Below are 27,739 nucleotides of genomic sequence, written 5' to 3'. Positions count from 1 at the left end.
GCTGTTGGCTCCGCCCGGCGCAGCAAGTCGGGCGGGCTATGGATCGCTCAGTCGCGCCTAGCGCCTACCCCCGGAGAGGTGTCGTGGCATCGCGGTGGCTCTTTGAAGTTCGTGAAACGGGTTGGTTTCGTGCTTTGTGTACGCGTGTGTGAGTGACAACAGGATCAGGAGCCCAGAGATACGAACTAAGCGCGGACCAGCATCCAGGCGAACGATAAAACAGGCAGACGAGCCATTTATCGGGCGGTGGGCAGATAGAGTGACTGAGACTGATACTGCAGTGCATTGATCGCAAACGAGCTAAGAAAGCCCAGGGGCGGCCTAGCAGCCTAGAACATCTGGGACAGCCGGTCGTTTTCCGGGTACGCGCACGCAAAGCACAGAACGAGCACTCTAAACGAATTTCTCCTCAAGTGTTGGGTGCTAGTCTAGTCCGGTCATATGCGCAACATTTGGAATCGATTTCCAACTTTCGGAAGACGCACGCCATACCGCTTATACACGACAAGATTATTTCCTTCAAAGATCAGATAAGGTAAAAGCAAGGTTAATAAAACAGGAAAGCAAAATGAAAAGCATTCAGCTCAACGTCATATTACGTGTGAAGTGGTTGTAGTGGTGGGAATGCCGGGTGTCAAACAAATATCGACGAGTTAACTAAACATTTGTGTGAATTATAATTGAGAAACTTCTACGGGCTAAAATTGACAGTTGGTGTATGCACTATTGTTTGTGTATCCGCGTGTGTATTAACGTGTGTGTACGCGTGTGTGTGTATGCAAGCGAAGATCGCGCAGACGTCACACGTTGTTTTTAATGGAGAAACGCCTCGCGTGCACGATGCTGTGGAATCGACCAGAACTCGACAGGCTTTGACACTTCCTACAGCAGCTCTATGAACGGGTTAAAAAGGGACGATTTCGTGTACTTCTTTTTTCAAATAGAAATGTAGGCCTACCTGCCAGAATAAAGAACAATCTCACGGTCAGACTCGCTTAGCTGTGAGCCTTTTCTACATCGATCCTGCGAGATCAGTTACGATTGCGACTGTCAGAAACCATCGGGATCGAGAATAATTGAGTAATTATTGCCAAGCTAGAAAAACGGGGTCACCGGGCGACTAACCGTTTGGATTTCCCGAACGATCGATGCTCGTGCATCAACAATATCATACTGATTGCAGTACTGCACGCCGACCATACAACGGCTATTTGTGGTCATGTTGCGAATTCGGCTGATACATTTCTAGAACAGCCTCCACGGCAATATATCGTTATCCTTAAAAGATACTTTTTTTTTTTTTCTACGCTTGTCATCACTTTTGTAATTAGGCTCGCATAAACACTAATAGACGATTTCGGAAGGGACTGGATACGCTCATGAACAGCAGAATCATTCAAGGAGTCATTAAAGCACCGGCACTCCATTTGTGATATGCACTGCTAGCTGTGCTGTTTCGTTATTGATGTTATTTGTGATAGTATTTTTCATTCTCGCGTTTTTCGCTTGCTGGCGCAACGATGGACGTCAATTCACTTCTGGCTGACATCCGACCACGGCAAAATCTCGTTACGTCACTTGGGGGCCCACTGGCCACGACTACAGTCCTGCACATTCGCTCGGACACTCACGAAGGGCACGTGGGCGTTGGGGGAAGTAAAACGGCTAGCCCAACTGGCCTCATCTTGAACAGCCTAGGTGGAACCGGCGGCATTGGGGCCCGTCTAAGCCCGCCATTACCTGGACAGACGCGTCTTCGGTCTCCATCGCCTACTGATGGGGTTGCCCCGCACACACCTCAATTACCCACGTCACACGCCCACCTACCGTTACCCGTAAGTATCGCTCTCAATTCGTAGTTGCAGCTGTTGAATCTGTTGATCCGTGACACACGCAGATGATAGTTATTTTTGTAAGCCGTGTCGCAAAGGGACGTTTGAACTGTTCAAACTTGAAAGAGGTTTTTAAAACCTGTTTTGTTGCCTAAACCAACTGCATACGACGCGCTTTGTGTAATAATTGGAAACACTTTGAAATACTCTCGATGGGCATTATTTTTCTATTATCAAGGAATTGTTCAAAGCGAAAACCCCTTTGATTCTACGGTAAGGGTGGCTGCTTTTCGAACGAGAACATCCACATATAATCTCTACATGGAAACTTGAATTAACAACCGGTAATACATTGAGGCGAGCCATGTTAGAAAATAGGAGACCAGGCTTGCACAGAATGTGATAGGAATTGCAAGGCAATATGGCAGGGGTTTTCGAAGCGGCTTATAAGTACCTGTCCGAGACTCTAGGCCCGCTTAATACAGATAGCCGATGCTGGAATACATTGCCTGCTATAAGCTAAGATAATAACTATATTCACAGGGTCACTGTGTTAATTGTGTTAGTTGAGTCTTGATTAGACTTCTAAAAAGCCCATAGGCGTAAGTCAGTCTATAACGGTGACAAGCATGTTCGATGGATACGTTCTTTTCTAGTTTTATAAACCTCCAATAGTTATACGAAACGTATTTCAGGGTTTCTGATTCTGGACGAAACAGGTTTCAGATTCTGTAGTTAACTGGTAACTGTGCTATTAAGCAGCAGGCCAATGTCCAGCCAGGCAAGAGACAATTACGCGACTGTCATACGTGTGTAGTGATATGGTTCATAATGTAAATCTATCTGATTTACTGTGATTGCGTACATTATCGTATATAAAAGAAGAAGGTGGATACTGAGTTCCGGCCTTCGAAGGTGCGTGCTGAAAAATCACCATAACAAACCTGTGAAGAACTTTCTACTCATTACGACCATGTTAGTCACCAGCTCTTGTCTACGCCATTAAAATCATTTCCCGCTAGGACCAGACTTGAAGCACATCCAGAAAAAGCCAAAAATTATCCTGGGTCATTTTGCAATAATCGGTTTTTTTCATCTCGTCAAGAAAATGTTACATTTTAACTTAAATGACGATCAGGGCGTAACGAACAAAGAAACATCCGGCTCTATTGTCCGTTATCTTAGAGGCTAACATTAACTCTATAATGTAGATGTTGTTTTTTTATATACTTTTATTGAATTATACACATGCTTGTATATACTTAGCAGCCATGCCATTCTGTTGCGGGAGGGCCACAATAGAGGTCTGTAGCAACTGCGGTTCAAGTAGCGGACGCAAAACCCGAAACATGCAGAAAGAATTAATATTCTCATTATATCTTAATTCTACTATACAAGGTTTTAACTGATAATACTATCTAACAGTCAATGTTTGCTGATGTTCAAGTTTACTTTTCGATCCAGATTCTTTTCTCCGCGGTTTTTTTGGTTAAATAACAAAAGTCTGCTGGACACATTTTTATACATACACATTGGACGTTATTTTCTAAACTTACCCTACAAGTAAGTTCATTTGCTCAGATTAAAACCGAGTTCTTAACCTGAACTCTCCATTCCGCTGTTGTAGTATAGTGGTGAGCCTGTTGTTGGTAGTCAACCTGCTTTAATGGATCCAGTGCATTCTTTGAGCTTATTCCAGGGGGGTTTCCAGTGCTCTGATTTCGTAATTTAATCATATTAATTCATTCACTCGTTAATCGTGCGTCGATTGTTCAATTACCCCGCTTTAGACTGAGCAGATTACAGATCCCCAGCGGTTATATAGCAGATGTCCCGTATCCGGCTGTGTGTCAGATATTTCATTTTCTGTTGAATTCATTGCTATGGCAGTCAGATTGGCAGTGCACTACGCTCAGTCCGGCATGGCCTTGCTGCAATAGTGTGAACTTATGTCATAGTAGAACAGACTTCAGCTTCCGAAATGTCATGTAAACGGCCTAATAGCCGATTGAACGTTTGACCACGATGAGGGCATCGGCCGTTTTACCAGTTCTTAACCAACTCTTTGGGAAGACACCATATCCACGCTCGAGACAACTACAATTTCCATGTTGGGGTGACAACCGTCATTGGGATAGCTTCCCAAGACTATGTGATTGACATCTGTGTAATGCCATATTTTTTGGGATACGCTACGTAATAAGGAGAGACGGTATAATGAAATTTACAAAAATACGACTCCGACTCTAGGCCTGAGCGTTCTGAGCGTCTCGAGGGCGTCACTCTGTACGCTATATTAAGATCCATAGTGGATCCAGCGTTTTTTAGATTTGGTTTTTTTTAGCGATAAACTCGACGAGAGCAGCTTAAAATAACTTTTGAAAATGATTAAAATCTAGAACTAGAAGGTCCATTTGTGTCTAAGGACTGCCTATTTTTTTTTGTAGAAGAAATTGTAGGTTAGAGAGGCATTTGAAGGACGTATAGAAACCCCCTAACACATAACACATGCCACGCTCAAGGCAGCAGTAAAAGCTAGTAACCGTGAAAAAAGGTGCGTAATCCCTATATATGAGCTTTTCCCATATCATGCAACAGTTTTCAGCTTTTGGCGCCATTTGCGTAGACGTTTCAACGCATAGTTTCAAAGGCCATACGCTCGCCCACTTTTAGGTAAATATAGTATTTGGGGCATCGTTAATCCGAAGCAGGTACGTCTACTGTTCAATTCAGATGTTAATCAGGATTACATTGGTACAATATGACGTATTGTTACGCTATTGTTTCGAAAAAGCATTTTAATTGGTAAAAATGAACTTATCCATAGAGCTAACCGGACTATTATTAAAACTTCATATGTTTCTTAAGCGCTTTCGAGGCGATTACCTACCTCCGTTGTCCTTGCCTCCGATCGTTTTTAGATAAGAACCATTAGTGATATACATATTGGTAGTCCTTTATTAGCGGTATTATCTGGGCCAAACTTAGTGGACCTGTATAATCGTAGCTATGCTACGCTTGCCATAGAAACAGATACGTGGTACGAACGATCACATTGTTGACTACGATGAGAAACAAGCTAACAATAGAATCGAATTCATTTACTCTATTATTTCTATCCAGACACGTATTAACGAGCGTGGAACGAACGCGGTATAAAATACGCGGACAGATACAGGACGTATCGAAGTTTCCATACGCAAGCCACTTAGAAGTAAAAAAACTAGCTATAGCGACGGGGTGCTTTTCGTAGCATGAAAGAAGTGTCAAGTTAGCTTGTTTAAACTGAGCCGCCTTTATTGTTGACAAGACGCGCCCCATGCTCGTACGCGTCACATTTAAACAGCCACGAGGCTTGATAAGCCTTGTCCTTTTTATTCAGCGCTTGATTAACCAATCCGCAAAAGGCCCTTATAAAGATAAGGTCGTTGCCTTTTTTTTTTATAGCGGGCTCTATTGAGCTGTCAACTTGTGGAGCCTGTGTATGCACGAGCAAAACATGCAACATGTGATTTTTTGATATTTGCTAATGTTTACTCTTACAAGATGAAAGCAAACATCTGTCTGTCTCAGGCATTCTGTTTAACGTTAAAATAAACACACAGTTGAAAATGGCGCACGCGCGTAGGAATCTAGGGTTAACAGAAAGGCAGAAAGGGTTACGTAGATCAGCTTGTTCAAGCTTCCGGATAGTTCTATGTTTGGACGTGTCCTGCTATTCCCTCAGGCTAAAACGAGATGTGAGCACTTAACGGTGAAGGTAACTCGAATACTCTGAGAACTATTAAATGGGATCACCGATTCTACTACTATTACAGACTAACATGTCGATTTATCAAGTTCTACTAATGGACGCACGATTGTAGATAAACACTTATCTAAATCGCATTAGCAATAGCAGACCGCGAACAACTTTACAAGGATCAACGTCGTACGGAATCATGTTGACGCAGGTTGAACGTTAATGCGTGTAGGCAAAGAGATTCGATTACGGCCAATGTTTTACTATCGAAAGCAATGAATTCGATAGTGCAAAATGGTGTATTGGACTTCGGGCGAGGTCCAATGCGTAGATTTCTGCTCAATTGAGATTCACTTACGTTTCGTATTTGTGAAGCCATTTTTCTGTCGAGTTCCGTAATTTTACATGATCAACGGTCGTGTGAAAAAGGTAGACGAGATGATCTCGAGTGACGCGCTCAGTACGGGTAACGTGGAAAACGTCTGTGACGCTGAGCGATCTAGCTCAAGATTTGTGTTCGCTTAATCATATCTGATTTGGCAAACGTGTTTCGTCGATCTCGGTTTAACGCTACGTACTTCCCACGTATAGTTAATATACACATGCCATTCCTTATCCCTTCCTTTGAAACAGGTCTGTGAATCTTAGACGGACGGCAACTTTGAACGCTTTGATCCTGTCGTCCTGGTATCTTTGACTTGAAGGACATATTTGCGTTCGGTCGATTTCGCTCTCAATAGAAATTCGCCTCATCAAGTCTTACTGGAATCAAACAAAGTAAGATGGCCTGCAACATCTGAGTGGCGCTGCTTGAGGAGCGTTCCGATAAGTGTTGACAACTTCCCTTCAAACGTGGGTCAAGCGGTCGATTCTCTCGACAGTGAGGATTTGCTCAAGCTGAGCTACTGACAGTCTTCTTTCGAATATTATTACCTTATTAAGGTGGGGTCGGTCGAAGATCTGTACCGTGTTAGAGATTAAAACTCTAGTTGCATTACTAAAAATACCCTGTCTCTCCAGAAGTAATTGGTTTCTGTATGCAGCGTATCAACCAGCTTATTCAAAAGTTCGCGGGCTCTTCATTTACAAATACATTGTAGATAAGTAGAGGGGAAGCGACGTATCGCAGGGTGCGCTTGTGAGCGGATGAACTGAGCGAACGAAACTGAATTGTATCAGGTTCACTACCGAACTGTGCGGTAGCGATTTTTGCCTTTCAATAAAATACTCCAAAAGGACGTTTGGGCCTTCTTTTTTTTTTGTCAAATGTATTTAACATTTGTGCATATTTACCTAGTAGCATATGAACGGAACGGTTTTGCCTGACGCTGAGATATCACATCGAGATATTGGATTAAATACATTGTTCTCTAACATTATCTTCTGCTTACTTTTTACTAACTGAATTCTAACTATTAACATATAAAACGCACAAAGATATGTTTCTGCATCAGTACTATCGGAACTTTTCTCTTCTAGCAGAATACCTTACACATTCACCTATGCCGTTCGCAAGCTTACAGTCATTCACTTTCAATCAATAACACTCAGTGATTTTTAGCACTACGGGGAACTTATATGGTTCGGGTTAATTACTTTTCGGTACTGTTACTGACTTAAAGGAATAGCTTCGATTGCTGCTTTTAATCGTACGTAATCAGTGGAGGTGCGGCGTATTCCACGCCAATGTTCCATTATCTAAATTTAGCGCGCATACTTACTATCCGAAACTCTATAAATCTACTCGACTTGGTTGAAGGCGGGGGCTCTGTTAGTCCCTCGTTTGCTATCTCGTTCGGTTGCTAGCTGCTTCCCAATAGCAACATCCCAATCCGGGTTCCACGTACAGGTCGGAATGAGAGGCGTTACCCGGTGGGCTATAGGACGGTTTGAATCTATCGCCGACGGAGATGTCTCCCGTATCGGGTTAGGCTGCGCTATTACCCTGCTGCTTTAGTGAGTGTTTGCTACCTGCGTACTCGAAGCAAACCTTCCTGAAAACGAGTCTCTTTATTCTTGAAGGCCTCGTTCTTTTTCGCTTCCTGTTCAGCGGTTCGCGTGGAGAGGGGTCGAACGGATGCGACAGAGAGAGAGAGAGAGAGAGAGGGGGGGTGGAAGAGAGCGAGAGAGAAAGTGGTAAAGCTTTGATGCTGTGTGGTGTGCATGCTGTTGAGGGGGGGGGGGGGGGGGGTGTCCGCCGGGCTTTCCCCCCCCCCCCCCCCCCCAAGAAAACAGCGGGGACTTACGGGTGGCTATAAGCAGATTAGTGGTGCTAAGCGATCATGGCAAAGCTGAAATGAACGCTACCGAAGCGCACCGGAGACACTACCAGCGGTACCATAGAAAAAGGAAACTACTATAAGAGGGAAAACGCAGGCTGGGGTAAAGACTTTATACGGAGGGGAACCTTTGGTGCTTTGGGCAAAGAGGGCGATTGGAGCAGGCTGATCGAAGACTCTAAAGCCACAAAACTGAAGGCGGTGACAAGCTGGCGAACTGACTGGCTGGTTGGGTAAGCGAGACGCGGAGAAACAAACGTAGCAACGACATGCAATGATAGGAATTACCGGCTATACAGTTTCAGCTTTACTTGCATATTTTTCAAACTGGTTTCACCTGAGGAAAGAATTAGAAAATCTACGGGGACATTCATGCGGCAATTGAGCTTATACTAATTCATTTTTATCGCTACAAATCGGTAGGAAACGGTGTATAAATATGTTTTTTTGTGATTTTCTTTACGGATATTAATCGTGTATTGTATAGTAGTAAAAATTCTTTATGCGATCTGGAAAACTTGACGAACTCTTTTTTTCTCATGTTTATATATATGCATATATATATATATATAACATCAAATTATTATTACGAAGACGTTAAAATCAGATTCAATTTTTGTTCCCGGTTTGCCCATTTCAGTGTCTACAGAGCCCGAGTCCGCTGTCCTCCGACGGAGGTGAGCCAACCGGAGGATTATTTCTGTGGGGTCGAAAGCTCGAGTGTCCTTCGCCCGGTCCAGCACTCACTGCAGAAACGTCCTCCTCCTCTACACAACAACAATCGCAGCAACAACAGCACAACACCAGTAACAACAACAGCGCCAATGTCCACAACAACAACAACAACAACAACAACAACTCCAGCAACAATGGCACTAACAACGCTGCCACTTCCGGTAAACGTCAACCTATGTGTAATGTCAATATAAGAATATAGGGTCATACGTGGCAGAAACAATATGTTGTCGAAAGAGCTCACCCTTACAACGCACCTACCAAACTACGGGCAACAGTACTTTTATTGTGATCTAGCAAAAATCAATTTTCAAACCATTGTTAGTCTGTTCGCCATTATACACTACGCGTTTGATTTTCTCAAACGTACGCTATCTTGCATACGGATCGAAGAATAAAGCGTAGAAAACGATCATCAGTAATTTTCTGAAGGTCCTAGGTTTTATAGGGATGTAGTTTATCCATTGTTCTCGTTGGTCATTAGAACTCTAAACGGCATCATGTCTAATGAAGGCAAACAGGTCGTATTTGCTACAACGAGTAGTAAATTTTTCCTTAGTACTTTATAGCTACATCAACTGTTGCCCACTTGATAAATTTTGTTTCCTCACAAGAATCTGCCAAGATACGGCTCACTTTACCCGCCCTTTGTTATCCAGTGCTAAAATGTAAGCCAATAGTATCAAGCGTACCGAATTGCTCGTACACAATCATTATAAGGACGATAATTAGTTCACATGTGCAGCTCAAATTAGCTATAATTACATTAATATACATCACTGTGTTAATTAATGTGTCTATTGTAATTAATGTAAAGAGATAATAGTGTTGCTTTACCGTTCATTTAAGTTGTTTGACTGAACCTAAGGATGACGAATTGACAATTATCAGTAATTATATGATCCGTCCGGTTCTGGTAAAGGGTAAAGGTTTCAACCAGTACTGGATAAGCCTTGTCCGTGATGGAACAACGGGTTTTCTCTAGCAAAACGGAGATGTAATAGATTTTAGGCCTGTTCCTAAGACAACAGCAGAGCTAAATAATTTTTTTTCCTAATAAATAATTACATTTACGGGATTGAATAATAAATATACTAAATACCGTCACCAAGACATAACGATTTTTGTTTAATGCTCTTTTGACAGTAGTAGGTGATTTTTTGACATCATCTTGGCGTTTTGCTTTCGAAAGGCGCCCCCCACCCGAACTAGCCTTTTCGACAAACCCTTCAGTTGACACTTATTAAAAATTTGCAAGTCAGAATGCATTTTCACCGCCCCCTTGCTTGGATAAAGCAATAGTTCGTTTTCGCTGAAAAATACTTATTTTAGATAGAACAATTTGTATTCAGTCTGTCAAGATCCATCAGTTGGCGCCAAAAGACTCTCACACCGAATGTCACAATGTCAAGTTTTTAGAAGAAAACTGAAGTTCAGGTACATGAACATGTATTGATTCATCGAGAGCATTTGAGGTTTTTTGCGAGAGAAAAAAATACCTGTTGCATTTATCTTTTAGCCTGTTTTGCGCCGGAATATGCATCGAAACCATCAAGTGGTGTGAAGAATTGGCGGTAACCGTAGAAAAAAGCTTTTGGTATTCTGTCAGACAAATAATTTTGCAAAATTTTACTTTATTAAAATGTTCCGCCTAGTCGATTTCCAAAATTGGCACTCGTAAAAACGAAGGCTCCGAAAATTCTCTGGGTTTTTTAATCGATTGTCACATAAAAATGACAGCCACTTCATTTGATTTCGCGCCGGAACACTGATCGTGAGCATAAACAAATATATTTCATCATTGGCCAGTTCATCAAGATCGATCCATCGATCGATCGATCGATCGATCGATCGATAGCAGAAAATCAGTTTCTAGAAAAGGCGCCACCACGCTGATCGTTGAACGGTACTCAACTTGTCACTGGAGAATATCTTTACTGCAGTTATATTTCGATAGAGAAACGTGTATAACACTTAGAGTCAGCTAGTCGTAAGATTTCTGACTGGTACCAAGCATGACCCTTTCTACGTAGACCTCCATTTATACGTTCGACTGATGTTATTTGTATGTAAAAAAAAAGTTGATAAGAGAATCCGCCGAAATATAGCGTACCTATTACCTTTCTGAAATTTCATCACGTTTTCCTGTAAAGGAAAGAAACTGCTCATATATTTGGAATAGTGAACTGATCAATTGTGAATTATTTGGGCAAAAGCCACCAGCTCAGCACTTAGAGTGCGGAAACGTACAAACTGTAAAAGTTATTCTAAAGCTAACTTTGCATCCATTTTGTAGAGTTTGAAAAGACGGACGACTTTTCAAGGTCTGAAAATTTACGTAGTAGTTCCACAGCAACGATCTATCTGCCCAAATTATGCTCATTCGATCGGCTCCATCAGCCCGGCCCGACTTATAGCCCAAGCGAACAAATCAGCGAGCAGATAAACGCTCATAGACATTTAATGATACTGAAACAGATAAGTTAAGCAAAGTTCCATTCTGGATTATCAACTTTTTCGTAAAGTGGCTGGAAACATGTTAATCGATAAGTGTAGGTGAATTTTTATGATATCAAAATATTCAAATCGATCATCTAATTCTATCGGCTCGGTGAGCAAAGGTCATCCATCAGAAGTTCGCACAGTGGTCCTGTTTGGGGTGCCCATCGTTGCGCTGCTCATCGACAGCCAGGAACGCCTCTCACTGGCCCAGATTTCGAACACACTTCTCAAGGTAAATACTAACGACTACCTTATTTTTAGGCAGGCGTTGACTGGTCATGGATACGAGACGCTAGTTCAGCTAGTCATATTTTCCGTTTAACTAGGATGATATTCGGGTTGATCTTACCGTCATTTTAAGTGGACAAAATTACACTCGAGCTAAATATATATATATATATATATAGAACGAATTTTCTTTCAGTTTATCAACAATTCTTGCATTTTCACTTGAGCAAGTACTTGCAACAGAGCTAATTATGCAGTGGCTGCGATTCCAATGATTTGTTTATATACCCATATGAATTTGGTGATTAGAAAATGTCTTGTTGAAGCTCTTAAAGATTATACACTTTGGAAATTTACAAAGATAAAAATAGCAAAACTAGTTTCATTTTAGTACGGTTTTTGAACCTATTTCACAGAATCACTTCAAAGAGACCATCTATTTTTTAACGATTTCTCTTTCATATAACACAACGGTAAATGCCTCATCTCTTAAAAACTAGTGTACATTTATTGACTGCATGAAATTCGATTTTACGTTTAGGACTTCTCGTATAACGAAATTCACAACCGACGAGTGGCTCTTGGCATTACGTGCGTTCAGTGCACGCCCGTGCAGCTCGAGTTGCTTCGAAGGGCTGGAGCCATGCCGGTCTCCTCCAGAAGGTAACATTTCGAAAAACGTCGTTAATTCTAACTAGAAAACAAATCCTTGAAAAACTGTTGTCTTTCATGTACCATAATTTTTGGGGACTTCTTCCATTATGTACCAGTAAAGAGAAACATGTTCGCGCGATACCCTTCGTAGGTCCTATTTTCTTAAGGCTTTTTGAGCCTCACCATCGAAACGGTGACTTGTATCGCTTAGCAGAAGAGAGAAAATTAGTTCGAATCTTATGACACAATGCGACTCGCCTCTTGAGGATGAAAGAAAGTGGCCTCGAACTGGCGTAGAAACTAGCAATAACCTTCGAAGATTTTGTCGGCATCAGGACGAAGACCTAACCCGGCACTCGTAAGGCTAATGGTGAAAAAGCATAACCAATATAGATAATGCAGCCACAAAGCGTTTTAAAGATAAGTCTAATTAATTTTATTTGACAGATGCGGCATGATAACGAAACGCGAGGCCGAGCGGCTGTGCAAGAGCTTCCTGACGGAGTCGACTCCTCCAAAGCTGCCGGACAACTTCTCGTTCGATGTCGTGCACGCCTGTGCCTGGGGCTGTCGAGGCTCGTTCGTGCCCTCCAGGTATGCTATAGGATGCCCCCATTATGGCGCACTGCTAAGGCGCCTGCCTGCCGAACTTAGGGACACATGAGGCGGCGTAGGTTCGAAGCCGGCCGTAGTAAAACTTTGTTTCGTGCTGGGAGAGGCCAGCTATCTGAGGCAATGCTTAACGCCCGTGCCAGACGTAAAACCCAATTCGGCAGTTATTTACTAGGTATGCTATGAGATATCAATATTCTTTGCGATGCCATAACGAACCTTAACAACTGGCTTCTGTCCCAGATTTATACACATACTTATTAACCTTGTTGAATTGAGGAGCAGCCTACTGAATGGGTCCCACAAAGCCAGGCATCTATTATATTTAGGACGAAAAAAACTTATGGCTTTCAGATATAATTCGTCGCGCGCCAAGTGTATCAAGTGTGCCCTGTGCGGGTTGTTCTTCTCGCCTAATAAATTTATCTTCCACTCACATCGTCTACCCGACTCTAAGTACGTCCAACCGGATGCGGCCAATTTTAATTCGTGGCGCCGCCACATAAGACTAGCCGGAAATCCGCCAGAAGATGTCCTCTACGCCTGGGAAGTGAGTGTCATAACTAACGATAGTCGTTAGACATCTGTGCAATCTAACAGTATTACATGACTTTCTCAAAATCATCCAAACTATGCAGTTACAGCAGACATTTTTGCAGTTATTCCCCTATAGCTAGTGTATTTTATCTATACCGTAAAGCCTTGCTTATCGTTCAGTTATGTATTGCACGAAACTATTCACCACACCTCTAGAAGAAAAGCTTTAAAGTGATGTCTTCTTGAACAACAGGGACGTCACTTTCAAATTAAGATTTTCAGTGTTTACCAGCGCCCCCTTTTAGCCGATAATATTGATAGGTTTTTTTTTTACCTACCACAGGCTACAGTCTGCTGTGATAAGTGGGGCGCTGATCTAGGCCACGGACATATAGTGCAATGAAAACGAACAGAACTCCTTCAGTAAGATAGGGCGCCAAGAAACCACAAGAAAGTCCACATCTATCATACACACCAGTCGAAATTTATTCGACGTATTCTGTACGGTTATTCCTATAGTCATCTTTCGTTTCATATGTTTTTCACAGGACGTGAAAGCGATGTTTAATGGGGGAAGCCGCAAGCGAGTGATTGTCTCTTCGTCATCCTCGGCTGCGCCGTCCTCTTCGAGTGGGTCACAAAACGGCCCAGGAGGTGGAGGTTCTGCAGGGGCACCTCCAGCCGCCAAAAAGGCCAAGGCATCGACTACGACAGCAGTGGCGGCCGACTACCCAGCTCTTAGCCCATTGCCTCTTGGACAGGTATGCGCAAATGTGTAAGATAGACAATTATCATAAGAAAAGGTAAAAGGTAACAGGGGATAGCTTAAAGCGACAACGTCGCGTGTTTACCCCACTAATGCATAGAAAGCTTTACTTTTTTACATACGCTACACGGTGAGATACTTTTTTGGTTTGTTAAATAGTCCACTGTCAATAGCTTTCGTTTCTCTTCGTTCACATCTCTTGAAAATTAGATAGGCGTCGGCGGAGGTTTAGGCGGTCTTGGAGCCAAGGTGGGCCCAGGGGGCTACTTTGCGTCGATGATCACTTCGCTTAACCTCAGTCCACCAACAACGGGAGATCATGAGGCGCCGTTTCCTGTGCCCCCAGTACCGCCTTTGTTCTGTCTTCCAGGTAGATGTTTTATGAATGACTTATTTATTGATAAACATTATACTCCAGCACAAACTCAACGATATCCTTCGTACAACCCACAATGTATTCACAGTGTGTTTTATAAGCAAAGGATATCTTCTATTGCGAAAGTTAACTGTCTATGCTAGAACAAAATAGGGTTTTTTGCTTCAGTCTTCAATTTAAGCAGCTAATTGTACTTCATTTCGCTTCAGGCGGTTCACCGACAAAGACAACGCCGGGTAACACTGCCGTCGGACTAAATCCTTTTGCGGACTACATGCTGATGCGTCAGTTCCCCTTATGGAGTCCGCCATTGGCATCATCGGTAAACTGCGCGGTGTCTCTGGGAAATGCCGGAGGTTTGAGTCTACCGTCATCCGATTCACCCTCGGCTTCACCCCCATCAACGATGTATCCATCCGCATTCAAACCGGTTACAGGGCCCCCACCATGCTCGAACGCCCGCCATTCGCCGCCCAGGTTCTTATTTCTTTAAAAACATACCGATATGTATATCCTGTAAATTCAGTCGGTCAGTTGAAGCTACTTAATTGACCCTAACCATATGATAAAGTCGTTGATTACGCACTGTTATGTTATCGATTCTTTTTGGATAGATCAGCCAGTGTCACTCATGAACTAAGCTAATGCTATAATAAATGAATGATTTCATATTATGGTCTGTGTAGAAGCTGATAAAAGAATAACTTTATTTTGTGCCTAAGTACAAGGTTTTTAAGATAGATAATGCTGGGATCGGTATCTAATGGGATATACCCGGAACGTTTTTAGTCCCACATCAAACAAGGGCAGTTTCCTTATGCATAGAACGATAGGCACTGTTCTGGGCAAGCCTCGGCTTTCGCAGGCCTCGGAGCGACAAACAAAGACGAGCTGCAGATGTGAATAGACCTACTCCGATTTTCTTAGAAGCTTCATTACATAAACCGATCTTATTCCGTTCTACGATTCTCATGCGCTTCAAGTACCTTCGCTAAATTTTATCGCCGAACTCGTATTATTTTAGCTCTACTAAATCAATTTCTGCCTGAGAAGTCATTGTCCCAACAACGCTGATAACTCTGTGTTCTTCATCATAAACTTTTACCTAAGCCTTTAAAGATGGCGTCGGGCATATTCCGCTGATTTTTTAATTATATCATCTGGCGATAAATTTAATAATGTGTTACAGTTAAATTTCGTGTGCTGAAGTCAAGTCTTTTGTAAAAAAAAAATGACATGTTCTATAAATATCAGTTTTCACCATGAAGCCATTAGTGTGCCAATTGTGGCATTGCATACCCTTTATCTCATCAATCACCTAATCGCTTTGATAAATTTGATTGAAGAGGTACTTGGTAGAAGACTTTTAATCAACCCCGAAGTGGATCTTCATAAGTTAGGAATCAATAATTATGTTGTTTTCCAGTATACATAGGTATATAGGGCATGACATACGATAATTACATTTTGTGCTATTTTCTTAATTTACGAAAAACATTAAAAAAACACATTGTCGATGTTACCGAGGTCAACCTTCTTGCCCTAGGTATCAAAGGAGTTAAAAATAGCAGTGGACGTTTCTTAGTGCCTTGCTAAGGTTTGTTATTTTTTAGATTAATTTATTTTTTTAAATTTATTTATTATTATTAGTATATAGTATTATATTATATTATATTACTGCAAACAATTGTTAATCGAATGGATTACCCTATCGCTATGATATTTCAAAAGATATCCCGGGCACCCTTTTTGTGTCGTTCAATATAAGAAATTTGTAAAGTTGCGTGGAAAAAAACACGCATTACTATTCAAAAGCCTTTTTGAACAATATATGTCGATAGACTTACGGGATAAAATGCTGATCTTGCCTTACAATGTACCTGTCACAAAAAATAAATGTGAAGTATTTAATATATTGGCTGAAGGTAAGAGTAACTTCATTTGGAGATAGCCTACTGTCAGTTCAACTCGGAGATATTTATCTATAGATAAATACCACTTGAAAAGCTTGAAGTTCTTCGAAGTTGTGCCGTTTGAAGAAAAATACAAAAAGGGTTACCTGTTGTTTCCCCTAATATTGCTTGGAAACTTGTTCAACTCGCATATATTTTGCCCGCATTGATTGACGGTGTTCGATAATGTTTACTAGCCCTTACGAAAGCCGGTTTGATATACCTTTGAGTGTTTATTTATTTATTTAAATGGCAAGGATAGCCATTCAAGTCCATGCATTGTGCAGAATGTGTATCAAGTTGTATGGCATCAGCGAAGCGCTTAAGCAATGGATGCGGTCTGTGGCTGTGCCGTCAATGTTGTTTAGCAATGAAAAGCACGAAGTTAATTGTGTGAACTTATTTGATTGATAGTCACGAGCAATAGTCAGTAACGAACTCGTTTAGGACCTATGCGCATACACATATAGTCACGTCCTAAACGTATCGCTCCGTGTCGTATCGGCACACAAACAGGGCGTTTTGTTATCACAATGCAACTAGCATTGCGACTGAAATACACAATAGCAAAACATTGCGCTTCTATGGCTCTCTGCTTTTTCATTTTATCTCATAATATAGACGTGAAGCTACGCTGGTCTCTCGGTGCGCCTAAAGGCCTCGGAACAACAGCGTATTCCTCAAGCATTGTCTTGTCCACGTTAACAAGTTGCCAGGTATTTGACTGTCGATGATATTGAGGCAATAGAGCAAAAAAGTGCGCTCTGTCTATTTTTGTACGTATGTGTGTGTGTGTGTGTAGGTATATGTATGTGGCTTGTTGTGCGCTCATCGACGGCTACGGCGGGGGGTCCTGCACAACGAATTGAGGCCCGCGCGTGCGAAGCCGTTGTGGACTGAACGATCAATCGTACTGACTATGTATCGCCAACCCACTACAGTTACTTCTATTGCTCCACTTGGGTCGATGCTCTGTTTAGGTAATCCCATTTTTATCGGTATCGAACAAGCACACAAAGCACTTCCGCTGGCTTCGTACTTATCAAAATTAAAGATGTTCGCACCATAGATGATGCGTGTCTTAACTAGCAAACACTGCTGGATATGGCGTGAAATAGGAATTGGTTGTTAGTGTCTTTATAGGCGGCGAACGAGCGACACGTGCTTGTTATTCACAGAGTATCAGAAGAGAGGTACAACACGACATGGACATATCCTGTACATAGCAATTACGCATTTTCTACGGTTGATCGCGCTGTTGCACGTCAAAACGGCGTGCAGTAAATTCGAAATCGTACTGCGTTAAGTATGCAGAAAATGCACATCACTGAATTATTTTTTGGTGCCAACCTTCACGGTGACAAGGAATAGCGAAAAGAGTTGCGTCACATACCTACCTTTACTTCATGCCATCGAAGCGCATTAGATAAATTCGCTACATTTAGCTAGCGCCCGTATGTACCTATTTTAGGTTCTTTTTTTTGCACAGTGATTATGGATTACGACGATTGCCAATAATTCGACTGGTACTTTATTGAGTACTAGCTGCTGTGAAAATTACATCCAATGAAATAGTCGTCGGTTACCTCCGCCAGACGCGGTTACGACCCATCAAAAACTGCGTCTTCCTTCCGATTAGTCTCAGAATACATCGATTCCCTGCTAACCGATGTTCTTTAAAATACTACAAGATGTTGGCATAACACAAAGGAAAATATTTACAGATTCTCAAGACTCGAAATTGTTTTCTGCTAAAAGTATGCTTGGCTCGGTGTATATGTTGTCTACAATAGATATACGCACAGGAGCGAACGTGGTACTGTGGTCCTTCGAGTAGCGACTCAGCCCAGTTAATGAGGTAAGCGGCAACACCAATTGAAGGGTGGGAAACTACCAAAGGGACGCGAGCACCCACTTAGCCATCTACTGCTCAAATGCGGTAGCTAAACAGCATCCTGAACAGAATACCAAATGATCCATACAATGGTATGCCTGCACGACTTAAGAGTCTAACGCAACGGGTAACGACGATGGGATATGGACATGGGTTGATAGAATGTATTTGGACATACAGGCCATTCGGCCTGGCAAAGAGATGCCGAGATTCGCAGATATTATCGAGAGACAGTAACTCTACCGATGGCAATTGGGAGTTGTATCTAGATAAGAGATGCTGTTATAGATGTGCGTGAAGGAATGTGTATGACCACATCATTACTACCGCGCAGGCATTATAGCTTCTTGTCATTATTTGCTGGTTTTGTTCCGTTAATCTTTCATAGACTTATTAAATTCAATCTGACGGTATTCTGTATAAGATACAGCCGTCTTAATTGTGAGTGGACAAAGTTTTGTAAACTGATTTTTGGGTTCGGTGTTTTCGGACTAGCTCAAAGGAGCAAAGAGTAGTACTGCCAATTCAAGTATCGAAATGATTTGATGAGAGCTTTGTACCCCTTTCGACCCAAACTGATTGTGACTAATGAGCTGTTGTGTTCCGTAAGAAAACAGCGAGTGGGGGGTCCTGTTTGGCACCGTAGTACCTAGAGCCATCATACAAAAACAAGCTCACACAACGAAACTTCATCGTCTGCAAAGGCAAACCAATCTATGCCTGCAATAACGAAATAAAATTTCGACAATCTGTCAAAGTATTCTGTCTCAGTACTTTTACCTTTACTGAATATCAACATACCTGCCCGCAACAAATACTCTGCACGCTGACCATATCTAATCATCGTATTAATATCTACACCATATAGGATTAATATATAAATTGCAAAATTCAGTAGTGCGTTGACGCGCTAAGCCGAAGGCCCTATGTTACTGTTGTAAGCTTAACGATTTACATTTGTAAGAACGCTTTTTCTACTCATGGGGCGGGTAAGGAGGTGATGGTTGCCGATAAATCCTTACTTGTAACAGCACGTACGTGTACTTGTACATAGCTGCTCGTCGAGTCATTGGTCATCGTCGGATCGGATCATAGGTTTTTGTTTGCTGCATGCTCATGTTCCTGTTCCGCGTACCAACATGATAATCACCGTCATCACCATCATAATGACGCCGAAACTATAACCTGATAATGTACCTAGAATCACAACACGTTAATCATCAACTGTGCGAGTGGGCTATATTATTATACGGCAGCTGCATTTTGACCATATATACGTACACACACTAGAAAGACCCGAAGCCACTAGCAGATAGAAAACTCGACGAGCCCAGGTCCTCAACCAATAGTTTATTCGTTTTGGTTAATTATTATTCTATCTGTGATAACATCGCTATAGTTAGCTGCTTATCTAGTGATAAGGTAATCGCTGCCAGTCCACCACCATCAACAGCGACAACAACAACAGTGGCAACAGCGAGCCTTATAGGCCCATAACTTTTCTCCACGCGCGGTGAGTAGTGTGTTTTGGCCGCGATGCAGGCCTGTCATCTAGCAAAGTGTCCACATATGTTCGTAAATGCGCAGTATACAGTTTGACAAGGTGATAGGTAAGCTTTTGCACTCGGAAATTTTGCAGCGCCTGTGACCATGAACGTATCGTCGATGTCGACTAAATCACCCTCGATCAGTGTAGAGAGAAGGCAAAGGGGAAATGGCCTTTGCGCGGTCTGTGTACTCAACCAACAACAAGTCGCTACCTCACTCTTCGGCGGATGCGGTGTCGCCCATTTGGCTCGTGCTAATGCGGGTGGACGTCAGCTCAGCTAGCGGGGTGCTTATGGGCATATTACTTTGATGTGCCTACGGGCGAAGAACATGGATCGCCCTTCTAGCCATAGGCATACTTTCAAACCAAAGAGTGCCGGTTCTACGGGTAATAAGTTGAAGGGCACTTCTTCAATGTGTAAATTTTGTTTACGAACTTCTTCATGTGTATGTATGTATGTATATGACGAGATTTTAGCCACCATTTTCGAATTGCAGCAGTACTCACTAAACTCATACGTTTCTCTATCTCTAATGCTTAGGCTACTTTTTGTTTTAATTAAATGTTCTGACTTTTATATATATGTATATATACATATGCTGACCAATCGCAATTGCACAATGAGCTAACAGTAAGAACTCAAGTTGACTTGACCTATTGATAGCCGATCTGTTGTGGTCATTTTTCAAAAGTACCACAATCATAAATTAATAGCTGTTCTTTGTTGCTCGGCCCTTGATTATCATTAGTGAGCCTTTAGCGATCACAATGCAGCCTTAGACCCTCGGAAGAGTGCTTTTACTTTATTTAGAGTAGGAACCGTTTGCGCTTATTATATACTTCTTCGGGCATTTCTCTACGGAGTAAGGTAAAAATGGATTTTCCCTATGCTTCCTCTGACTCTCCGCTCAATGTGTTTATGTGGTCATGTCGCAGTCTAGCTAGTAGTAGTCCGCCGTGTGATACGACCACAGCACGTAGTCCTACGGGGCATGGCGGCGGCGGCGGCGGCGGCGGCGGCGCCAGGGAAGACGAATCAGAGGAACGTGACGATGTCGACGATGGGAAGGATCTTGATGACGATGCAGACGAATTAGACGTCGACGGAATGGAGGGGCCGGACCTGAGCGACCCCAGACCACGGGGATTTGTAGCGGCCGCCGATAACCACGACAGCGTCGAAGGAGCTAGAGCGGGTGACAGCAGAGATCATCGACATCATCATGGTGTAAAAGAAATTGATGACAACGATGAGGATGTTGAAGTGGGCGAAGAAACGCCTCCATTAAAATCGCAACCTCCCGACAGCGGCAATACAACAACCTCATTAGTCACCGCGACGACAACTACAACGATTACAGAAGCGCGTTTCAAGGTAATTCAATAATACAGAGACCACATCGAGTACTTCATGTGAGCGCAATGGGCTTACAGGCTCAGAATAGCTGTCTGTACACGTATGCGAGGTTAGTATATGTGCAGTTTGAAAAAAGATATAAAGTTTTTTCGGACGAATTGTCTATTAAATACTTTTTTGTTGTTGTAGATGACGACACTAGGTTGCCGTGTACAAAGCAAATATACGTTTTTGCCGGATAAAAATGGTTGCCTGCTGTAAGTGATTTATTGTTTACGTTGCTACCAAATTGCTTTTGTAATATTATCACGCAGACTGCGTAGTTGCATTTAAATAACTGTTGGCCATTTCAACTGACGATTGTCATACTAAATACAAAGAGTTTTACAAAAACTATTAGTTCACTGTTTGTAATTACATCTTCATACGTCGGACTCATACGTCTCCGCTGTCGGACATCACAGGCGATGAGAGGGAGCGGGTGAGATAGAATGGACTACGGCGTTTAGGTTACGCTTAAACTACTTGCGAAGTGAATGAAAAAGCTGCTTGTTCAGGGATGCGGTGTCGCGGCTTACAGCTTCAAGATATCGTCTGCTAAGACGGAAAAGCTACAGGAGCTGTATGAGCCGTTTGACAATACATTACCACTGGCGTTTGAAGAAACAATTGTTCGAATAACCTTTGTATTATAATTACAGACTGAACACAGGAGCTTTCGGGGATATTCGGTATGATGGTTTAGGGGGCAAGACAAAAGACACTAGCTCTCTTGCGCGATCAGGCAGCGTTGTTCGTCACTGAGAGTGTGAGCGCACGCATTAGGTCCTCGTCGTCCGGTCGTGAGCTTCGAACTATAGATAATACGACATTCAAGAGTTGTTGAACGGGTTCGTTCAGCTGGAAGTCAGTTTAATTCGGACAAAGCCAGGCCAACATTTAAATACATACTACTTTCGAAAGGATAACCCTTCGTTCGTCGGTCCCTCCAGGGCCGCCGCAACCACGAGCTTAATCAAAGTCGTGCTCTGTATCCTGTACTCAACACTAGTAGCAAAATTCATTACGATGACGGAGACGACGTACTTAAGGACCCCAGCAGTGGCCGAGTGCCGCTTAGACTGTCAACACGGCCGATTCTCTTTATTGAACTCTGTCTGCCGAAGACTATCTGAAGACTTCGTTTGCAATTGGACTAAGAGCCTCAGAAAGCTACTACGCAACTGCTTAGATGACTGAGAAACTGGTCAGACATGATGTTTACAGCTATTCGACGTATTGAAGAGTGCCTGTTTCGTTTGGTCTAAGGCTCGATCGATCGATGAGAAATTATTTTAAGTTAAAAATTCGATAAGACAGCTTGAGCAACGTGGAACACGCGAGCGTATAAAGGCGAGAGCCTTATATGCGTATGTATATAAAGTTTATGTTTGCGCAATTAAACATATGAATACAAGTAAATATCACAGCTGGTAATGTAATAGTTATTATACTAATAAATGTTTATGACTTGATTATTTCTAACGAGCGCGTAATATGCTTGATACCTGAGTTAATTACCGGCGGGATGTTTCTTTGTACGCTCGGAAGGGCGCGTACGGAACGTACTAATAATTTATCGCCTGGCGTGTTCCTTAGCAGGTACGCGCGTAGAATAAAATCCATCAAATTAATAAATATTATATGTCGCATAGCAGCGCGCACCGCCCTACCGAATTTCAATTTTCGCATCTGCTCAATTCGTTCAACTAAACTTCAAATGGAGGCGCAAATCACAAGATCTTTTCAATGCTGCTATCAGTGCGCCCGTGTTAAGGTATTTTTTCTACTCCCAGCACCCATATTCATTCAAACCAGTGGGAATGCCTGAACGCGCGTCGGTTCACGCCGTAATATCCGCCAACCCTCTGATCCAACTTTTGCCGATCTAGCCGCACGCTGGTTTACACTTGCAATCATTATTTCCTCGTTCACACAAATACGCATTCGCACTGCCGTGTACAGACCGACGCTCGCACCCCTTTATCGCTCTATTAGTGCCTAGCCCTTCAGATACTATCCACCATCATTCAACTCTAAATTATGTTTCGCGTACAAATACCGTGCGAATACCCCACTACTATCTGTTGGCTTAGTTCGACAACAACACCCGTGCGTGCGACGTCCATGCGAGAAAAAAGCCTACGTTGACAGCAAACGAAGAGCGACATTGCCGCCATTCGTAACAAAAAACTTCACTTTCCAATCATCCATCGAGCTTCGACCTCTTTCTGTCTTCTTTGCGTCCCGGCTCGTTTCGTTAACGCCGTCGTCTTTTTTTTCGCCCTTTGGGAGTCCGATCCGTTCGCTGACGAATTCGAATTTGTCGTATGTATGCATACAACGTTGCTACGCTTAGAAGCCGCCGTGCGAATCTATTGCTATGAAGTGTAGCTTCGCTGGTCCGCCGATCCTCTGCTACGACCATCTGCGCCTAGCGAAAACAGGATATCGAGAAGCAAAAAGAGAAATTTCGACCTCGTCCTGAACCGGGTAGTCTCCGCAGCTTTCTCAGCCAGAGCAAGTCCCGTCGTCTTCGAAGCCAGCGGAAAAATGTTTACACTAGTCGGCGCTGCTGTCGGTGTCACCTCGCAGCCGCAATAGAGCCAACACACGCGGCCCGGAGCGCTCACCACGCCTGGCTATCTTGGCTCTTCGACGATAGTGTCGCTAGCCATAGTGATTAGTGGCTAGAGCGGATAGTGATTCGGGACAGCCTAAAATGAGATCCTTCGCGCCCTTTCTCCTTACGGGAGAGTCCCAAGAGACAGTCAAGAGTAGTACACAAGAGTGTACATGTCTATATGTATGCATTATGTGTACGTATACATTGACATCGACATCCATCCATCCACCTATCCAGTCAGCGACATGGCCACAGACGCCGGGGCAACGAGCGATTTTCGGGGAGTCGAGAACGAATTTCGAATCAAATTGAAACTCCTTCGAAGTCCTCGTTCCCTCTCTGGCTTTCATGCTGTCGTCGCCGCTGTCATTAGCTATCGCCAGCTTTCCTCTCAGCTTCCTGCGTGTCTAGCTGGAACTTTTTCGATAACAGCCAACAGGACCTCAGTCCCTACCTATTCGATCACAAGCAAGTGTTAGCTTTTCTCAGCACTTGAATCGTGCCGATTCGAATTTTTGGTTTGGCAGACGGGCAGGCAGGAAGACAGGAGAAAGAACGATACTCAGTGACAATGCGAAACAAGTATCGCGTCAGAAGGGGAGTGCGCGACAACTCGACTGCGTGTTGACACTCACGGACAGCGACAGCGGAGCTGGTAACAACTAGAACGACCGACTAATGCTGGTGGTATGCCTTTGTGGCCAAATAAGATAGGCGAGTAACGAAGCGCGGGAACAGACTCAGCACGCGGCTAAGAGAACAGAGGACCGCTAAACGTACAAGGAAGATCATTACAATAAAGGCGAGAAGCGTGAAAAGCAAAAAATTGTGGTAGATGTATCGGGAGAGTGAGAACAGTATGAAGACAGCGCGGGAGCGAACGAATAGTGTTCTGTTGAATAAATCGTCATAGCAGTGGCAATACGGACCGACTGTGAGCTATGAAGACAAGCATCTGAGAATATAACAAGCTTAAGGGGGAAATCATACCAGATATACTATTTTAATTAACGGGACGTACCTGCTTATATAAGCAGTTGGATGAGCAGTGACATCAATAAAGTTCGCGTTATAGCACGTCATGGTTATTATACGGGTTCTAATGAATTTTGACGTTATCATATTTCAGAAGAACACCCCTTTAGGCTTCGATGAGCTGAAGAATAACAGGGACGAAACCTCAGATGGGCCAACGAGTCCAAAACAATTGTATCATATGACAAAGGGTAAAACTGCCTAGGAGCTTTTCTAATTTTCGTATGAACAAGTGTATTTTTCTAAAAAATTTTTTTTGCATTTAAATACTTTATTAAAATTAAAAAATAAAAAAAAACTAAATTAAAATCGAAACATTTCCAAAAAAAGTTGTAGAAGCAAGATTATTTTTTTACAGGAGTGATATATATATATATATATATATATATATATATATACTATAATTACAATATGATAAGATTAATAATTTATTTAGTTTTATTTTTATAATAACTGTATGAAGAAAGTTATTAATATAGCTTCATTATGTTCTTCAGCAATAAATAAAATTCATTCGAATATTTTCAGTGCTAATACTTTATTTAGCGACAGGACGCTATCAGAGAAGCAAATTATTAGTACTAGCATGCTAAATTTGCTATGTTTGCTTCAGAGGAGCTTCGCGACGCGGTGCGTCGAGAAGCTGAACGTCGTCGACGAGCCGAACGGGAGTTCGGCAACGTGCGTGAGTCGCTCCAGGCACAGATGCGTAAAGAGGCCGAATATCGCGAGGAACTTGCTAGCCAATTGCAACTTGTGCGAGGTTAGTTTCGGCGGAATAAGCTCGGAGTCGATCCATTTCTAGGGATTTATTGACAGGAAAAAGGGAAGTTAGGTTAGTAAATTATAAGCCCTTTTCACTTCGTTTCTACTTTCAGATGCATTTTACCAAGAACTCGATCAAGAGCGCAAGGCTCGAATAACGGTTCAGCAAAAACTTAAGGAAGCACATGATGCTTTGCAACAATTACGTGCTGACTACAAAGGGGTCGACTATAGTCCAGCTCGAAGTTCCGAACTTGTAAAACGTGAGTGAATGAACATTGGCAAACAAACTACAAAAGTCAACGTTGTCTTGAGCGAATCGCTGATTTGGCGGGTTGATGAGGGCAACATTATTAATTTCGAATGTGTGGATAGACTCGCCGGCAAAGTGAAAGGAGACGATGAAAAGTTGTCAGCTAATTGTACTCGTGCCGAGGTCCTATAGTCAGTGTTGTCACATGCGATTCCAGAAATCATCCCTTAAGGTTAACTGCAATTCAAGAACTGCCGAACGTACTAACTATAGCGCCCGAACAAAGAAGGCGCGGATAGCTGTTAACGTTGACGCGATTCCCACAAGGAAACTACACGTGCATTCCTATAGGCAAGCAACAAGAAGACTCCATTGCGTGCCGTACCTAACTCGTTACCTCGCAGAGAAGCCTTGCTGGCTCTTACAGCAATGAGCGTAAATTTAATGATTTAGCATTCGACTATGACTGAAATAGCACACGATTATAAATAGGGATTTCGGCAGCTTCCTGCTAATTCAACGTCACCCTTCCTCATGTCACAAATCTGTCCACTGAAAAAAAAACGACCTGATCAAACATTTTGTGTATATATATGTGTATAAAGATACGACAACTAGCTAGCCCATGAAGTGATAGTACCATCTAAATAATGCCTATACACAAATACAAATTATATATGTATAATTTACACAGTAGTTCTTGAAGGAAAGGGAATCAATTTTAGTTTCTCCGTCATAAAGTAGGTATAAAATCGTTCCTTGATATGTGCGCACCTTGATGAAACTATTCATTTCTAACCGGTTAAAGGTAACTATGTGGCAGTTAATTTATCATAATATTTATATACTCTCAAAGCATTATTTTAATTCAGCAAATTTAGTATATATGTATATATATGTCTACTAAATGTGCCCGCGTAAAAAGCTAACTGGATGATGGCCAATATAATCTAAATATGATTTAGGTTTTTCGAAATTGACTTACTGTGCCCGCGCAAAAAGCCAACTGGATTATGACTAATGTAATCTAAATATGATTTAAGTTTTTCGAAATTGACTTACTGTGCCCGCGCAAAAAGCTAACTGGATTGTGACTAATACAATCTAAATACGATTTAAGTAAGTTTTTCGAAATTGACTTACTGTGCCCCCTCGTTCAGTCTGTGAAAATGTGTAGACCCGGAACTATCCGGACTGCTTACGCATTTCTCGTAACGTTATTTCCTTAAAATTTCGTTTTACCTTAACTTATTTATGTCACACAGATAGATTTGAGATAATTAGAAATAATATAGCCTTTAATTAACTTCATACACACCAGTAACAGGTAGATATATAATAACCACCAGTTAATAATCCCAATTAATGTGCTAATAGTAGCATATTGCGGTAAACGACCGAAGAGACGGTGAGAGTTCGAATATTCTATTAAATTGTATAAGAATTTAATTACATTCCCATTTTTCTTATTATTCATATTATCTGTTCATATAAATTATGCAAAATGGCCTGTAGAATACTCAAAGACTTCTATTAGAAAAGGTATTGTGCGTGCATCTTTCTATGTACAATAACGTGATCTAGTTACAGGCTGTTATTTATAGCGAAGACCTTCTTTAGAATGTGATATGATAACCAATTCAATATATGATTAAACTTTTAATCACATATAAAAAAAAATGAGTGATCCTATTCAAATTCACGCTGCGTTTTAACCGATACACCCAGTGCCATAGAATGATCACTGATGATTATTATATAAATTCAATTGATAGAACAACTCGTAAGGTGACATTTTTGTCGGCTTCCTGAGTAAACGAGATTAATAATAAGTATAATATTATCGAAGGCTTAAGGTCCATGCTATATTGTTACTGCTAAAATTATTATTATCCAATATTGCAAGATGGAAAAGTGACAATATGGAAATAGAGGAAAGACCTCTTTCTGTAAATGATCTATTATCTAATGGAATAAATATGTATCTCGATCACAATTTTCGACAA

At 42.1% G+C, this 27,739-nt stretch overlaps 1 protein-coding gene across 1 annotated transcript; it reads left to right on the top strand.

Annotated features, from left to right (window-relative positions):
• fuss (SKI family transcriptional corepressor fussel) lies at nt 1-27,739 on the top strand. The gene is made up of 14 exons (XM_086992007.1): nt 1-1,835; nt 8,494-8,749; nt 11,210-11,322; nt 11,860-11,981; nt 12,420-12,566; nt 12,939-13,134; nt 13,670-13,882; nt 14,098-14,257; nt 14,473-14,740; nt 20,595-21,033; nt 24,810-24,906; nt 25,329-25,478; nt 25,594-25,743; nt 25,951-27,739. Exons 1-14 carry the CDS (start codon nt 1,521-1,523, stop codon nt 25,962-25,964), a joined length of 2,640 nt encoding a protein of 879 aa, XP_086848133.1. The 5' UTR covers nt 1-1,520; the 3' UTR covers nt 25,965-27,739.

Source organism: Varroa destructor, unplaced genomic scaffold (assembly GCF_002443255.2).
Source record: "Varroa destructor unplaced genomic scaffold, Vdes_3.0 BEIS01000006.1, whole genome shotgun sequence".
Lineage (NCBI taxonomy): Eukaryota > Metazoa > Arthropoda > Arachnida > Mesostigmata > Varroidae > Varroa > Varroa destructor.
This window is presented reverse-complemented; position numbering and strand designations above follow the sequence as displayed.

Bases quoted from the DNA above. Each gene is read 5' to 3' on its own strand.
- fuss (XM_086992007.1), top strand. From the start codon at position 1,521: ATGGACGTCAATTCACTTCTGGCTGACATCCGACCACGGCAAAATCTC. The intron at 1,836-8,493 runs GTAAGTATCGCT...TGCCCATTTCAG, and splicing joins ACGCCCACCTACCGTTACCC to TGTCTACAGAGCCCGAGTCC. The intron at 12,567-12,938 runs GTATGCTATAGG...TATGGCTTTCAG, and splicing joins GGCTCGTTCGTGCCCTCCAG to ATATAATTCGTCGCGCGCCA.